The sequence below is a fragment of the Phaseolus vulgaris genome, chromosome 4 (assembly GCF_000499845.2).
Source record: "Phaseolus vulgaris cultivar G19833 chromosome 4, P. vulgaris v2.0, whole genome shotgun sequence".
In the NCBI taxonomy this organism is placed as follows: Eukaryota; Viridiplantae; Streptophyta; class Magnoliopsida; order Fabales; family Fabaceae; genus Phaseolus; species Phaseolus vulgaris.
In genome coordinates, this window is record NC_023756.2 from 20,966,008 (window position 1) to 20,982,764 (window position 16,757).

The 16,757-nt window shown below is 44.7% G+C and overlaps 1 protein-coding gene across 1 annotated transcript; it reads right to left on the reverse strand.

Moving 5' to 3' along the window:
* Window positions 1–15,708: 15,708 nt before the first annotated feature.
* On the reverse strand, window positions 15,709–16,419 carry LOC137838454 (coiled-coil domain-containing protein SCD2-like). Its single transcript, XM_068647697.1, has one exon. It carries the CDS (start codon window positions 16,417–16,419, stop codon window positions 15,709–15,711), a length of 711 nt encoding a protein of 236 aa, XP_068503798.1.
* Window positions 16,420–16,757: the final 338 nt, after the last annotated feature.

Below are 16,757 nucleotides of genomic sequence, written 5' to 3' on the forward strand. Positions count from 1 at the left end.
CTTAGAATGAAGGTTTTAATTCTCCAATTTCAGCACCTATCAAAAGACTAGACCTTACCCAAGTCAAGTTTCCATTCAATTAAGCACCAAAGGAGAAATAAATTCCAGCACCAAATTAGAGGTCAAAGAACAAAAGCAAGAAACAATTTAATTGAATAAAACAGTACCACCAAAAGGAGTTAGATTATGACAACTAGAAAGAGGTCCAAGAAATATTAAGCAAGCAAATAAAAGGTACCAAAATAAAGGTAGGCACACAAAAGAATCCTAAGAATGGCACTAGAATTAGATGACCAAATAAAAAAAAACAGCAACACTGGAAAATGTTGTGGGCCAGAAACGTGTTTTTTCCCCAATTTATGCTGAGCTTTGTTTTTAAGATATGATTCTAAAATTTGATATGCAAGATATTCAAGATCTTAGATAAAATCTGGCTTTGGAATCACTCAAAACTCATGCACCAATTGTTTTTAATATATTTTGCAATTTTGGTGTTCAGTTACGCCAGCTGTAGCGCCTCAGATTTGCACACTGATTTTAAAAGATTTATCATTTTTTTCTGTTGATTCTTTTGGACTAATTATTTTTTTGTCCTTTCTATAACACTTCAAACTTGCATATTCCAGAGAATAAAATTTTTCCTATGAGTGAAAATATTTTTCTGGGACAAAACAGTCAGCACAGAAAATTTGAAACAGGGGATTCTGGAAACTGGAAACAAAAACAGCAAGATACCAAAATTTAAACACAATGGAATTTGTGAAATAGAATTTGTGTAGGATCTAAACACAAATAGGAACTCAAACTAAAATTAAAAAGGCACCAAAAAGATCAAAGAACAGCAGATTCAAAGCAATTAAAGATACCCAAAATCAAGAAACAATCAAGCCAAATAAAGGACTACTAAGAATTGTTGACATTATGGATGAACATGACTTGACAAAACATGTATGGATTCAGAAATTAAAGACTCAAAAGTATAATATGAACCAAATAAGAAAGCAATAAAGACTCAAAAGCCTAAAAGAAAACAGCAACTCAAAGGTGTATGGAAACCTATCACAAATTGCACAAGGAATTGTTCAAGATCAATTGAACAAAAGTGCTTCGGTTGGATCTTCCACAAAGCACACCAAAACAAATTAAATTGCAAAAAACAGCAAGAAAATTATGGAAATAAGATGAACAACATGAAATAAAGAAGAACTAGAAATGAAAAGACCAAAAGCAACTCATCTTGAAGAACCCAAGCTCATGATACCAAATGATGGCATTTTCATGAAGGTCTTCTTGAATCATGTAAGAAAATGGTGCGGAAGCTATGGAGGTGTGTGTGCAAGATCCTCCTAAGAGTGATGTTGATCTTGAAGGTGCATGATAGGTATGAACATAGGGAGGTTCGGCCAACCCAAGGAGAGGTGAAGGAGATGAAGTTTAGAGCCTAGAATTCTAGGGAGGAGCAAAGCTTGGCACAAAATGGCAGCATAACTTTACTCACAATAAACTTGAAAATACAAGGTGTAGGCTCCTCCTTTTATAGGCTAAGGAGGACCATAATGCAACCCTAATGCTAGCCAAATGAAATGTAAATGTGAAGCACATGGGTGCACATGGCACATGGGTGCACAAATGAGCACATGGGGAGGGGTGTGTCTAGTTTTTATGCTCACCCCCTCCATGGGCTTTCTAGACCGGCCTTGGTAAATTTAGAGGTTTTTTTAGAAACTCTAAGTTTACCTAGGTTGGTGTTTTAGGTTCCAAAATTAACTCTAAGAAAATTACAAATAAAGTTCCTATGCTAATTTTGACAAGAAATTAAAGTCTACTCTACACTAGAGTTTATGGCATTTGAAAAAGAACGTCTTCTTGGATCCTCTTGGCCATAACTGTATGGTTGGCCCAAATCTACCCTTTGGTGGGCTTGCATGTGGGCTTGTGCTTGGGCCTCTTCCATCACCAAAGCCATGATTCCTCATGCTTTGTTAGCAAACAACCGATTGATGTGGAGTTAGAGATATCAAGTAAATAGAAATTGTTTGATCTCTTACCAACAAGAAGAACTTCCTTTGAATTAAGTAACCTGATTTCACATGAGTTGGTTCTGAAGGTGACTTGGTAACCCCTGTCACAGAGCTGACTAAGGCTCAACAGATTGTGCTTTAATTCTTCTACATACAACACATCATGTATAAGAAAACTACTTTCATTGCCTGTGGTGCCTTTGCCAAGGATTTTTCCTTTATTTTTGTCTCCATAGGAAACATGTCTATCCTGTTTAAGAGTGATGCTGACGAATTAAGAAGCATCTCATACAATTCTACCACATCTTGGATATCCTTTCTTAGGCCACTTACAAATCTAGCCATCTTAGATTCCTCACTTTCATGCATGTCAATCCGGATTAAAATTGTTTCAAGTTCTTTAAAATAAGCATCCACACTTTGTGTTCCTTGATGAAGCCTTTGGAGCTTCAACAAGATCTCTTTCTTATAGTGTGGAGGCACAAATCTAGCGCGCATGCATTCTTTCAAATCCTCCCGAGAGACCACGGTTGGTCTCTTGTTTAAACCAATGTCCATGAGAGTTTTGTGCCACCATTGCATGACATAGTCCAAAAATTCTAAGGAGGCTAACGTAACTCTTTGGTCATTTTGGACATCATGTACATTAAAAAAAATTATACTTTAGCCTTCCAACCTAAATAAACATTGGGATCACCTTTTTCCACTAAAACTAGGGACATTTACAAATGGTAAATAAGGCTTTGCCACATGTTGGCGCCTATCTTTAAAATTGTGCATCCTCCATTCGGCTTCTTCTTCATGTCCATGATAATTTTGGAACTTCTTGATTCATGCCTTTGATGATGTCTTCTTACATGGTGGGGTCTTTCATAGGCCAATTCTAGCCTTTGGAGTTTTTCCTCCATTTGTCTAATTTTTTCGTCTTTTTGTGTAATGGTGCGCTTAGCTTCCTTCAACTCTCCAATAAGGAACACTTTTTTAGGAGAATGGGGCTTAGATGATTCACCACTTGAAATATGATTCATAACAACAAACAACAAAAAATACAAGTAACAAACAAGTTAAGAAAAGAAGATAGAAAACATAAGAAAGCTTTTGGCAAAAAGAAATAAAACACTCAAACATTCCAAGAAAGTTTTCTTTTCTTAGCCAAGGTCTCTCTTGTGGTATGACCAACTCTCAAGTGAAATAGGACAAAGCCTCAATACTTGCTCAAAGTAATTCACCACAAAACTTGAGGAAAGAAGAAAAGACAAACAAGAAAAGCCTAAACCAAAGTTGGAAAAGAAATATGACAAAACTTTGAATAGAAGACACTCAAGAAAAGCACAAAAGAAGACTTAAAGAACCTTACAAAACTTTTAATTATGAAACTTTGTAAATAGAAAAGTACTAAAGCAAAAGGATAAAAAATTCCCCAAAAGTTCAAAACAATTTCCCAATCAAGGAAGGTTTTTTTCCGTATGAAACTCTTTGATTATTTTCTAATTGAATACTCATCCGTTTCAGCTGAAATTTGTCACGTTTCGTTGCAAATTCTGTTGGGATTCTTCCACATGATTTCAATAAATTATTTTTGGAAAATGGTCGATAAACTTCATGCACTCCAAGGTGCTCCTCTTTTTAGATTTGCGAAATTTTGCCTTAGTCTCTGCAATTTTATTCTGAGTTCATATTACACTAAAAAGTTCAGAAAACACCTACACAAGTAATTTCATATGTCGTTTCTATCTAGTCAAGGAGGCATGTCCAAAAAGAAAACATAAAAAAAGATATAACGAAGAAAAGCCAGAACATTCTATTTTTGGAAAAACAAGTTTTCTAGTTTTGTTTGCAGTCGGTCTGGAACTTATTACGCCTTATTCGTTGAGTGTTTTAATTTGAAATTTTTACCAGACACTCCTCATTGTTTGTATTGAGTTGTGGCTGAGATTTGAGCCTCAAATTCGTTCCACTAGATTTGCAATGAATTTTTGATTCATCATTGCCACGACCTAAAACAAGGTTCCTTTCCATGTGAAACTGTTTAATAATTTTCTAACTGAATACCCGACTGTTTAAGCTGAAATTTGTCACGTTTCGTCCCAAATTCTACTGGGATTCTTCCACATCATTTTAACAAGAAATTATTTTTGGTAAATGTTCGAGAAACTTCATGCACTCCAAGGTGCTCCTCTTTCCATATTTGCGAAATTTTGCTATAGTTTCTGCAATTTTATTCTGAGTTCATATTACGCTGAAAAGTTCCGAAAACACTTGCACAAGTACTTTCATATGTTGTTTGTATCCCATTAAGGAGGCACGTCCAAAAAGAAAACACAGAAAAAGATATAAGGAAGAAAAGTCAGGACACTCTGTTTTCGGAAAAACAAGTTTTCCAGTTTTGTTTGCTCTCGGTCTAGAACTTATTATCCCTTATTCGTTGGGTGTTTGGATTTGAAATTTTTACCAGACATTCCTTATTGTGCTTATTGAGTTGTGGCTGAGATTTCAGCCTCAAATTCGTTCCACAAGATTTTCAATGAATTTTTTATTCATCATTGCCACGACTTAAAGGAAGGTTCCTTTCCGTGTGAAACTGTTTCATAATTTTCTAACTAAATACTCGACCGTTTAAGCTGAAATTTTTCGCGTTTCGTCCCAAATTCTATTGGGATTCTTTCACATGATTTCAACAAGAAATTCCATTTGGTAAATTTTCGAGAAACTTCATGTACTCGAAGGCACTCCTCTTTCCAGATTTGCGAAATTTTGTTGTAGTTTCTGCAATTTTATTCTGAGTTCATATTACGCTGAAAAGTTCCAAAAATACTTACACAAGTACTTTCATATGTCGTTTGTATCCAGTCAAGGATTGATGAAGACCTAGTAGAGGAGGCACCTGAGGCCCAAGACCAAGAAGCCCAAGACCAAGAAGCCAAAGCCCAAGTGGAGGCCCAAGCCCAACCCATGAGCTCAACATCCTTCATGCCTCAAAGGATTATTAATAGCAAGGCCAAGGCTTTGGGAGATGAGCATCATTGAATATCTCTTTTTGTAATTACTTTTGAGTAGTCTTTTTAGTAGAACATAAAGGGAGGTGTAGTTATAGATATAAGAGGTGTAAATGCACCAAGATAAGTCACACCTTCTGTACCGACAGACGTCAGGGATCGACATCGGACCTCGCCAACAAAGGGAGAGATCGGACGTCGGTGGTCTGAACAGCTATATTGGGCCACGTAAGGCGGGCCCCAGAATTATACTAGTTAAAACATCAGATATGAGAGGAAGCCCTAAGACACGAGGGATCCATGAAGGTGGTGTGTATAGCACATTTAGGCGCGACACAAGTAAATAACCCTTGGATGCGCTAAGGCCCAATAGAGTTAGGATTTCCAAGGGTAGCCTGCATACATGGCACGTGAACACTTAGGGCACCCACAAAACATATGGCTCTAGAGATTTGGTGCAATAGTTGGTACCCAGGCGACCATTCTGTTAGTCGTTGCACTCCAGTTAAGGGAAGTCTTATATGCCAGATTACGCTAAGATTACATGATAGCGACACAGGGACATTCTCCAAGGAACCCTAGATAAGGGTAACAGAACAGAGGTAAACCCTAGTTTCAACCTATATAAAGGGTGCTAAGAACCCTAGCAAGGTACACAGTTTCTAAGACTGAAACTACTTTATACACTTATTGTTTCTTTGCCCTAATATTGACTTGAGCGGCAGAGTGCAAACGGTCGCTAGGGCGCCCGTTTGTGTTTGCAGGTGAGAGGTTTTTTTACCAAGAAGGTACGATTCTCAGGCAAGATTAAAGGGCCAAAGCAGCTGTTAGAGTCAACCGGCGAAGGGAGTCAACCGGCGAGAACACCTTCCATGTGACATAAAAAGTAAGTGTAGGTGTAGTTTTAGGAGGTGTCAAAGATAGAAATCAAGTCATACTTTCTTTGTGACTTGTTTAGGCACCAAATTGAATAGTCTTATGTTTGATTTGTGCCTTTTCATTTTCAGCCCTCTTCTACTATAAAAGGAGGTGCCATGCTCTTGTAAATTCAGAATTGAAATTTTAAGAAAGGTTACTCTACTCAAATTGAGAGAGAATTGTGTGAGACTTGTTATCCTTCATCTTGTCTCATCTTATGAGTGTTTGGGAAGCTCCAAGTGGTGGCATTCATGCACTTATCTTGGAACAATCACCTCCAAGTGGCGTGTTCTTCCCTTCCATGACTACAACCACATCAGTTCCTTCATGCTTCACCTTCATTTCCATTTCCACACATTATTCTACAATTTTATTCGGTCATTTGTGTTTGTTATTCATTTTTATTCGGTAGTTTGTGTTCTTGTTCAATTCAATCGGTTCAAATGTGTTTAGTTGTTGTTTTAATCGGTTAAATGTCTTATTCTTGCTTTCCTTTAAGTTTGCGCATCATATCTTGTTATATTGTTGTTGTTTTGTGTGTTTTGTCTATTCAATTGTTGTGTAAGGAGTTGGCACTCATGTTCATGAGTTTGGTTCATCATTTGAAAGGCATTGAACTCCATTGATGTTTCCTTAAGCCTCCTTCATTTTTTCTTAAAGTGTCACAATTTAAAGATTCTCCTAATCAACTCACATCAAGGAGGCACATCCAAAAAGAAAACACAGAAAAAGATATAAGGAAGAAAATTAGGACGTTTTGTTTTCGGAAAAACAAGTTTTCCATTATTGTTTGCTCTCGGTCTAGGACTTATTACGCCATATTCGTTGGGTGTTTGGATTTGAAATTTTTACCTGACATTCCTTATTGTGTGTATTGAGTTGTGGCTGAGATTTGAGCCTCAAATTCGTTTCACAAGATTTGCAATGATTTTTTATTCATCATTGCCACGACTGAAAGTGATGTGAGTTGATTTTAGGTTAATTCATTTAGGTGTCACTTTTAGAATTAGAATTGAGATTGATTAAACAATTAAGGTGACAAGTCTAAGGAAAATTCCCACTAGACATTAAATTAACAAGTGTTAAGTAGATGTGAAGGTTCATTTCCATAAGACCAAAGGAAAAGCACAATTATAGGTGATTATGAATGACAAAACAAGGTGCGGTTAAAGTGCAGAATTGAAAACACAACAATTCAAAGGAAAATCACTAAACAAATAGCATGAACCGAATAGAAACAAGAACACAAACACAAGACATTTTTAGGAATCGAAATGGAATGGAATTGGAATTGAATAAATGAAGGATAGGAAAGCTTGTGTGGTTGAAGCTCGGGAAGAAGCTCACGCCACTTGGAATGGTGAATATGCTCCAAGATAAGTGATGTTGCCGCCACTTGAGAGCTCCCAAACACTCACAAGATAAGACTAAGCTAGGAGAAACAATTCTCACTATTCTCACACAAATTATGTATAGTAACTGTACCGACCAGGTCGTCAGGGGTGATGACGTGTCTTGCACGTGCTCGGGTGGGGCGTGCTCAGTGGAACACGTAGGCTAGAAAAGATGAATGGCTCAAAAGTGGGCATAGTCGCCGATCGCTGAATTGGCGTTCTCCGATCTCTAGTGTGCGTAACCGGCGGTCACCAGAGTTACGTCGCAGTCGCCGTATGAGAGTGCTAGGAGATCAGATGATCAGAGATCACCGGGGAATGCTAGGAGATCGGGTGGTTTACACACCGCCACAAGGAGCACATCGCCGGATCTCCCAGTAAACTTAGCTAAAGCTGCTGAAGGCTCAGAAGGGTAATTCCAAGCGTGTAAGTTCAGTAAGACGATTGTTGCACCAACATGGGGCATGAAGGTCGAGTGAGTTGGGGGGAACACCTTGCTCATCAGCGACAGGATTCCCAGAGTGGACATTCGTTGGTGGCAAGGTTTCCCCAGCTAGAACATGCATGGCATAGCAATAAGGAGGGTGCCACTTGCGACGAGCGATATCACAAAGATGATGCACTTTGTTGCATCCGATACTCGCCTCATCAGGTGGTGTTTCACAGCGCATTACGTGCTAGGTTACTCCTTGAGTTGAGGACTTAGCCGCGTGACTGGCTACTACGCAGAAGTGACGTTCAAGTTGCCCCAGCCCAGATGATGACACGTGTAGGGTTTGATGTTCTCAATTACTCCAACCCAGATGATGACACGTGTAGGGCTGGGAGAAATAAAGAAGTGACGCTCGAGTTATCCTAGCTCAGATGATGACATGTGTAGGGCTGGGAGAAATAAAGAAGTGACGCTCGAGTTATCCTAGCTCAGATGACGACACGTGTAGGGCTGGGTGCTACCTGCCATCCCAGCCCAGATGGCGACACGTGCAGGGCTGGATGCGAGCCACGCGTCCAAAAGCATAACGGCCTGGAGAGAGAAGAAACCTAGCTATAAAGGTAACCTTAACAAAATTTGCAGAGGTATGTTTTTCATTACGGCTGATTCTGCTAGGGTTGTGTGCCTTTAGTACGGTCCTACAAAGCATATTTTCTCTTAGTTTTTGGGTGTTCTTGTCACTGACTTGAGCGTCGGAGCGCCACCGGCCGCAGAGGCGCCACCTTGTGTTTTTCAGGTTCTCAGAGAGGCTATCTGTGGAGTGGACTTGGAGGGCACGTGGTGTCAAGCTGGTGAGGAAGATCGTGACGAGGCAACGCTCTTGCGATCAGTCAACCACCAGAATCATCTGGCGCCCACCGTGGGGCCGTGTAAAAGGTGATTCCCAACCATAGTTCGCGTTTGTGGTGTTTTTGGTGTTTTTTGTTCGACTGCTGCTATCGCAGTCGATTCCTGGAGTTTTCACCGTTTGTTTGGAGTCTTTTGAGTTGTTGAGTTTGTTGAAGAAGGATGAGGACAACGCGTTCCAGCTCAGTCGCGCCATCAACAGACGAAGATGTTGTGTCCATGACACAAGTGATGGACATGATGAGGACGCTGCAGGAGAACGTGGCTGCATCGGGTTCTGAACAGGAAAGGATGCATGAGGCGTTGGTAGCCTCGCAAGCAAGGAATGAAGAGCTCAACAGGATCAACGAAGAGCTGCGCAATGCCCTTCAGGAGCGGGAGGAACGTGCGACTGGGGACAGATCTGCACCCCCATCCCCACCGCGCAGCTTTCCTATGCCATTTTCCCAAGAGATCATGGACTCGGTGGTCCCGGCTAACACTGTGGCGGTGAAAGCGTCTTTCACTGGGGTAGAGGACCCTGAAGCCCATCTCACGGCGTTTCATACTCAGATGATGCTCTCAGGGGGCTCCGACGCGGTGTACTGTAAGGTGTTCATGAGCACTTTGAGCGGAACAGCGTTGGACTGGTTTGTCAGTATAGCCACTGGCCACATTACCACGTTCCAACAGTTTTCCAAGATGTTTGTTGAGCAGTATATAGTGAACAAGGCGCCACCTTTGGTGTCTTACGACCTGTTTGATATAAGGCAGTACCAAGGGGAGTCCCTAAAGGATTTCCTGAACAGATTCGGAGCTCAGATAGTCCGTTTGCCAGGAAAGGACGAAGAGATGTTCATGCACGCCTTCAAAAAGGGCGTGTTACCTGGGCCTTTAAGTGAGTCGCTCATCAGGAGCCACCCCGCCACGTTTGCTGAAATCCGGCGACGTGCTGTGGCTCACATCGCCGCCGAGAGCGAGGTCACCGAGAAGAGGGGAAACGTGGCCCCGACTAAACCGCGCGCCCAAGCAAGGGTACAACCGCAGCGGGTAATGGAAGCGACGGCGGGAAAGAGGGATCAAAGGGCGCGCCATCCTTACGACCCTAAGAAAAATAAGAGCAAGGGACCAGGGCGCCCCAGGGAGAGTAATCGCCCCCCAAAGTATGAGTTTGTAATGGGTTTGGCTGATTTGATCGCCATCCCAAACATTGCTTCCAGGCTCAAGGTGCCTTTGAAGACAACAGAAAAGGTTTTGGGGCCAAAGCCAGACGCATGGTGCGAGTTCCATAAGAGTTTTGGCCACTCTATCAACTCGTGTTTAGCTCTGGGATACCAGCTCGCCGAGCTGGTCAAATGTGGTTTCCTGAAGGATTACTTGCTAGAGAAGCAAGCGGACCAAGCGTCATGATCTTAACCAGCGGGCAGCGGAGGGTAGCAGCACGAGGTGCCCATCCACGGTGAGATCCACACCATAGCTGGCGGATTCTCCGGCGGGGGGTGCACCGCGTCGCAACGTAAGAGGTATGCGAGGTCGGTAATGTTAGTGGAAATCTTTGAGGATCACTCGCCCGACGTCGACATCACGTTCACCAAGAGGGACCTCAGGGACGTGGTGCCTCACGACAACGACCCTATTGCGATCTCGCTTGTCACGGCGAGAAGGACCGTCCACCGGGTGCTGGTCGACCAAGGAAGCTCAGCAGATGTGATGTTTTCGCCAACTTTTGAGAAGTTACAACTGTCCCCTGATCAACTAAGACCATATGGGGGTTGCTTGTATGGTTTTGTCGGTGACCTAGTGGAGGTGAGGGGGTATATCGAGCTGAGGACGACCTTCACTGACGGCTTGGCCTCACGAACGGAGAAGATCAGGTATCTTGTTGTAATCACCCCGTCAGCGTACAACATACTGTTGGGAAGGCCAACGCTCAACAGAACAGAAGCTATGCCTTCGACAAGTCACATGAAGGTCAAGCTGCCGTCTATGGAGGGCATGATCATCACTATTTGCTCCGACCAGAAGGAGGCGAAGAAGTGTTACGAAAACAGCCTCAAGAACAAGAGGTCTGTGTGCCACGTAACCACAACGCCCCCTCTGGCGTGGAGCCAGAGCGCGAACCCCGGCGAGTTTCGGATTCAGCGTTAGAGGTCGTCGCCGAGGGCGATGTGCCGATGGGGAGTGTAGAGGCGAGGCCGGAGAGCGGGAAGGGAGAAAGAAACTGCTCGGAGATCGCCAGAGAAACCGGTATCGCGAGAGCGCTGATTGCCAGCGAAAGGAAACCTCAGCCAATAGAGGAATGGCTCGAGAAGGAGATCAGAGGCAAGGTGTTTAAGTTGGGAAGAACCCTGGATAGCAAGACGCAAGACCAAATCGCCGAGGTAATAAGTAGACACTTGGATGCGTTTGCGTGGGCTGCTTCAGATATGCCGGGAATCAACCCCGATTTCTTGTGCCATCGTTTGGCAATGGACCCCCAAGTCAGGCCCATCCGCCAAAGAAGAAGAAAGTTCAATGAGGAGAAGAGACAGGCGATCAAAGAAGAGACACAGAAACTCCTTGCAGCAGGCCACATCAGGGAAATCCAATATTCATAATGGCTCGCTAATGTTGTTCTGGTCAAAAAGAGCAGCGGAAAATGGCGGATGTGAGTTGACTTTACAGACCTGAACAAGGCCTGCCCGAAGGACTCTTACCCTTTGCCAAGCATAGACGCCCTGGTAGACAGTGCATCAGGGTGCAAGCTGCTCAGTTTTCTAGATGCCTTCTCGGGGTACAACCAAATCAAAATGCACCCCATGGACGAAGAGAAGACCGCCTTCATGACGGAAAGGTCATGTTATTTCTACAAGGTAATGCCCTTTAGGTTGAAGAATGCAGGGGCCACATACTAAAGGTTGATGGACAAGGTGCTCGCACCCATGCTCGGAAGGAACGTGCAGGCATACGTCGACGACATGGTCGTGACGTCCCTGGAGAAAGACAAGCACGTCGCAGACCTGGAAGAGTTGTTCATCACGATAGCCAGGTACACACTAAAACTGAATCCTGAAAAGTGCGTTTTTGGTGTAGAAGCAGGGAAATTTCTGGGGTTTCTCCTGTCAGAGAGGGGAATTGAGGCTAACCCCGAGAAGTGCGCCGCCATCTTGGCAATGAGGAGCCCCGCCAATGTGAAGGAGGTGCAGGACCTCACGGGGCGGATGGCCGCCCTGTCCCGATTCATATCGGCAAGCGGAGAGAAGGGCCACCCATACTTCCAATGTTTGAAAAGGAACAACAGGTTTGTTTGGACAAAGGAGTGTGAGGAGGCCTTCGTAAAGCTCAAGGAATATTTGGCGAGCCCTCCAGTTCTGTGCAAGCCGCAACTCATAACACCGCTCAGGCTGTACTTTGCCATAACTGAGAGGGCGATCAGCGCAGTGCTAGTGCAGGATTAGGATCAGATCCAAAGGCCTATATATTTCGTTAGCAAGGTGCTGCAAGGCTAAAAGGTAAGGTACCAGGCCCTAGAAAAGGTAGCATTGGCGGTTGTATTCTCGGCGAGGAGATTGCGCCATTACTTCCAGAGCTTCACGGTACTGGTGATGACTGATCTGCCAATCCATAAGGTTTTGAAGAAGCCCGATGTGGCTGGAAGGATGGTGAAGTGGGCAGTCGAGCTTTCGGAGTTCGACATCAAATATGAACCCCGGGGATCGATCAAAGGGCAAGTCTTCGCCGATTTCGTGGTCGAGTTGTCCTCCGAGGTAGCACAGAACGCCGAGGGTGACTTTCGCTGGGTACTCTCAGTTGATGGGTCGTCCAACCAGCTGGACAGCGGGGCTGGGGTCATTTTGGAAGGGCCCAACGGAGTGTTGATAGAGCAATCATTGAGGTTTGCCTTCAAAGCAAGCAACAACCAAGCAGAGTATGAGGCTTTGATCGCCGGAATCCTGCTGGCTAAGGAAATGGGGGCGAGAGTGCTGATGGCCAAGAGCGATTCGCTGTTGGTCACCGGACAAGTAACTGGCGAGTTCCAAGCCAAGGACCCGCAGATGGCAGCCTACTTGGAGTACGTGCAAGAGCTAAGAAGATCTTTCACTTCATTTGAAGTGGTGCACGTGCCAAGAGAATAGAATGCCCGAGCTGACTTGCGGGCAGGCAGAGGACTGTCATTCAAGAAACTTTGAAAGCGCCTCGAGCATTCGTGGCAGACCACCAAGTTCTCCATGTTTGCCGATCAATGGGAAGACCGGCGAGAAGTCATAGATCCCTAACGCAGGAAACTCTGAGGGTGCCGAGGGTCAGAGCGCGCCCAGCGGAAGGGGCAAGATCGATGCAGGTTTGCGCTATCCACGAACCAGACATGTGGATAACGCCTTACCAACGTTGTTTAGCGGATGGTGTGCTTTCAATTGACTCAACTGAGGCCAGAAAAATAAAGAAGAGCTCCAACAAGTTTACCCTTATTGACGGCGAGCTGTACAGGTTTGGATTTACACACCCTCTTCTTGTATGTATACACAGAGAGAAGTGCACGAGGATTATGGCTGAGCTCCATGAGGGAATTTGCGGGAGCCACATTGGAGGTCGATCGCTGGTGACAAGGACTATCCGTGCAGGCTATTACTGGCCCACGATTAGAGAAGATTGCAAGAGATACGCCCAGCGTTGCAAGCAATGCCAGCAGCACGCCGATTGGCACAAGGCACCCCCAGAAGAGCTGAAGTCAATTTACAGCCCCTGGCCGTTTCATACTTGGGGAATTGACATTCTGGGACCCTTCCCATTGGCTGGCGGTCAGGCAGATGAAGTACTTGGTAGTGGCGATTGAATACTTCACCAAGTGGATCGAAGCGGAGCCAGTGGCCCACCGCACACAAGATCGAGAGCTTTGTATGGAAGAACATAGTGTGCCGGTTTGGTGTGCCTAAACGCCTGGTGTCAGACAATGGGACTCAGTTTGCAAGTCACCTCCGGAAAAAGTTGTACGAAGAGGTGGGAATACAACAGGTGTTTGCATCCGTCGAGCACCCACAGACGAATGGCCAAGTGGAGTCTGCCAATCGGGTGTTGCTGAGAGGTTTAAAGAGAAGATTAGAGAAAGCTAAGGGATCGTGGGCTGAAGAGGTACCCCGCATAGTTTGGGCATACCATACCACTGAGCAGTCAGGAAACCACGAGACCCCATTTAGTTTGGTTTATGGATGTGATGCGATGATTCCAGTCGAAATCCAGGAAAGCTCACCGAGATTCCAGAACTTTGTGGCGGAAGACTCGAACGAAGAAAGAAGAATGAATCTGGATTTACTGGATGAGGTCAGGGAGGAGGCGAGAGTGAAGGTCGAAGCAGTAAAGAGAAGGATTGAGCGAAGGTACAACTCTAAGGTAATGTCAAGGCAGTTTAGAAGTGGCGATCTGGTGATGAGGAAGGCCCATCAGTATGAGATGCAGAACAAGTTATCGCCTAAGTGGACGGGACCGTTCAGAATAACCGAGGTGCTCGGGAACGGCGCCTACTGCTTGGAGACGTTAGAAGGAGGGGCGATTCCTCGCACTTGGAACGCCACAAATCTCAAATTGTATTGCAGTTAAAGCCTTGTAAGTAAAGACGAACATGAAGAGATTGGAATAGTTTCTGTTAAAACAATTCCAAGGGGGCACTCTTTTTTCCCTAAGGAGGGTTTTTAATGAGGCCACCCAATAAAGAAGAGTTTGTCAAGTTTAAAGCTTCTAAGTTTGCATGCTTATTGTTTCGAAAATTTTAGAAAAAAAGACCTTATCACTTGTACGTGATATAGGGCAACAGCAAAGTATATTGCATGCTTCATGAGTTAAAAGTTTTAAAGTCCCCGTCGTTTTTCGGCGATCGGTGGCAGTAGTTAAAGGTTTTAGAGACCTCATCGTCTTTCGGCGATAGGAGGTACCAGTAGTGTAAAAAGCCCTCAGCGCTCTCGTGCATTTTGAGGCAAAAGAAGAAGTCCTCCTCGCCCTTGAGCGAGTGCAGGCGAGAAAGAGAAGAAGTCTTCCTCGCCTTTGAGCGAGTGAAGGCAAGAACAGATTGAAAGACCTCTTTGCATAAGCAGATTGAGGCAAGATTAAAAGTCCTCAGTGCATCCAGGGGGGAGGAGATGTACACCCTGGGCAAGTTGAGGCACCAGAGAAAGTCCTTCTCACCTCAGAGTCATTTCAGGCAAGATGAAACTGAAAAGTTAGGGGTGTTCGTGACCTTAAACGGCGGGAAGGGAAGGTCGATGGAAAACGCCTTTTCCCCTTTAAGTGAAACATCAATATTGACCCAGTAAGACCAGATAAAGCTTCCACGCTTGCAGGCGGTGTGAAGATAGATAAAATCCTCCTCGTCTTGAACGAGTTCAGGTACGGCGTGAAGGGTGGAAGGAGATAAAGGATAACCGAGGTAGGTTCGAAGAGAACACCTCACTATCCAAATCATTATTCTGAAACTCAGGGAGGTAGAGAAGGATCCGAAAGGCGCCTTTACCCCCAGATGAGGGAACAATGATCAAGTTATGCAAAGAAGAAACGTAACATCGCCGGAACCCTATAGCGTGAAGGTGGAGACAGTGAAGGGGTTGTACGGCGAGTGCCAGATCAGAAGAGTTCCAGGCGATGACAGAAGTGGGGGGCGCTTCACTTGGCAGGTCAGGTAAACTGTATTTTAATACTAGTTTGAGTTAAAACCTGCTGCCTAGTAAGTGATTTTATGTTAAGGTTTGTTACCTTAAGTTCACAACTTTTATCGAATGCCATCGCCGAAGAGTTGATAGCTGCTCAAATTTACTTTGAGTTAACAGTTCGCTAAGTTTGTTATAAGGTTAACAGTCTGCTCGAGTTAAAAGCAGTATGTGAAGGGTTAAGTTCAAGTATTGCTGAGTTCATGCAGTTGAGTAAGTTTCGCCAGTCATGTTAGTTAAACCAGTTGATTGCGCAGCAGATAAATCAGAAGATTATATATATATATATATATATATATATATATATATATATATATATGAACATGAGCATCGAACAGTTCGAACAAAATGAAAATTATTACAGACCAAGGTAAAGCATAAGAGTTTTCAAGGAGATAAGTCAATCGGGGGCACGATCTTGCCGTCCACCACCTCGTTGTACACTGAGAACTCAGAAAGATCGAGGTCAGGATATTTGCAAGCAAACTGCTCCAAAGCAGCGCCAAAGTCGGAAGTTAGAACCTGGGCGGCCTCAAGTTGAAGCTCGTCGATCTTCGTCTTGAACCCACTGTTCTCTTCACGAACCTGGGTGGCTTCAAGCTCGAGCTCGTCGGCCTTCTTCTTGAGCCCGCTGTTCTCCTCGCGAACTCGAGCAAGCTCAACAGCAGTTTCACTAAGTTCCTGGGAGGCCTTATCCCGATCTTGCTCAACCTTTCCCATAAGGGTCTCTCTCTCGATTGACCTCTTCTCCAGGTTGGCCATCTTCTGAGCGTCAGTCTTCTTTGCCTCCTCCAGCGCGGCAATTTTTTCCCTCAGAGGGACGATCTTGCTCTCCAGCTCGACGGCGTCTTGGAGTTTGTCATGAAGCTTCTTGCACAGCTCTTTGTTGTCTTGCCGCACGCTCTGGAGCTCGTCCTTGAGGGCGTTTTCAACTCGCGAAAACTCCAAGCCTTGCATCATCATATCGCACTTGGTCTTTTCGGCTTCAGCTTTCGCGGTCCTTGCCACCTCCAGGTTGATCCGATTGTCGAGCTCAAACTTCTCCAAGGAGTCTTTGAGCCCTTCGTCGACGATTTGGGGAAGACAATCGTCAACCATGGCCCTTAGGCGCACGGTGAAGGACTTCAAAGCTTCTTGAAGAGCGGCTGGGAGGCCTGAGGTTGCTGGTGGAGGCGAAGGTTGGTGTTAACCAGCACCCTCGCAAGGTTGGACGGCGGGGAGAGCTTCGAGGCGTGGTGGTGAGGCAGGCAGTTTCTCGGCGGCTTGTGAGGAGGCTTGCGTATCAGCAAGTTGCTCAGGAGCGGCCTCAGCAACTGAAGCGTTTGAAACGAGAACATCCCCGGCGGACTCGAATGGTGTGGAGGCGCTGGGGGGGTTCTCGATGAAGTTTGGAGCGGCGCTCTCAATTGCTGGGGGCTCAGTCACCGCCACCATTT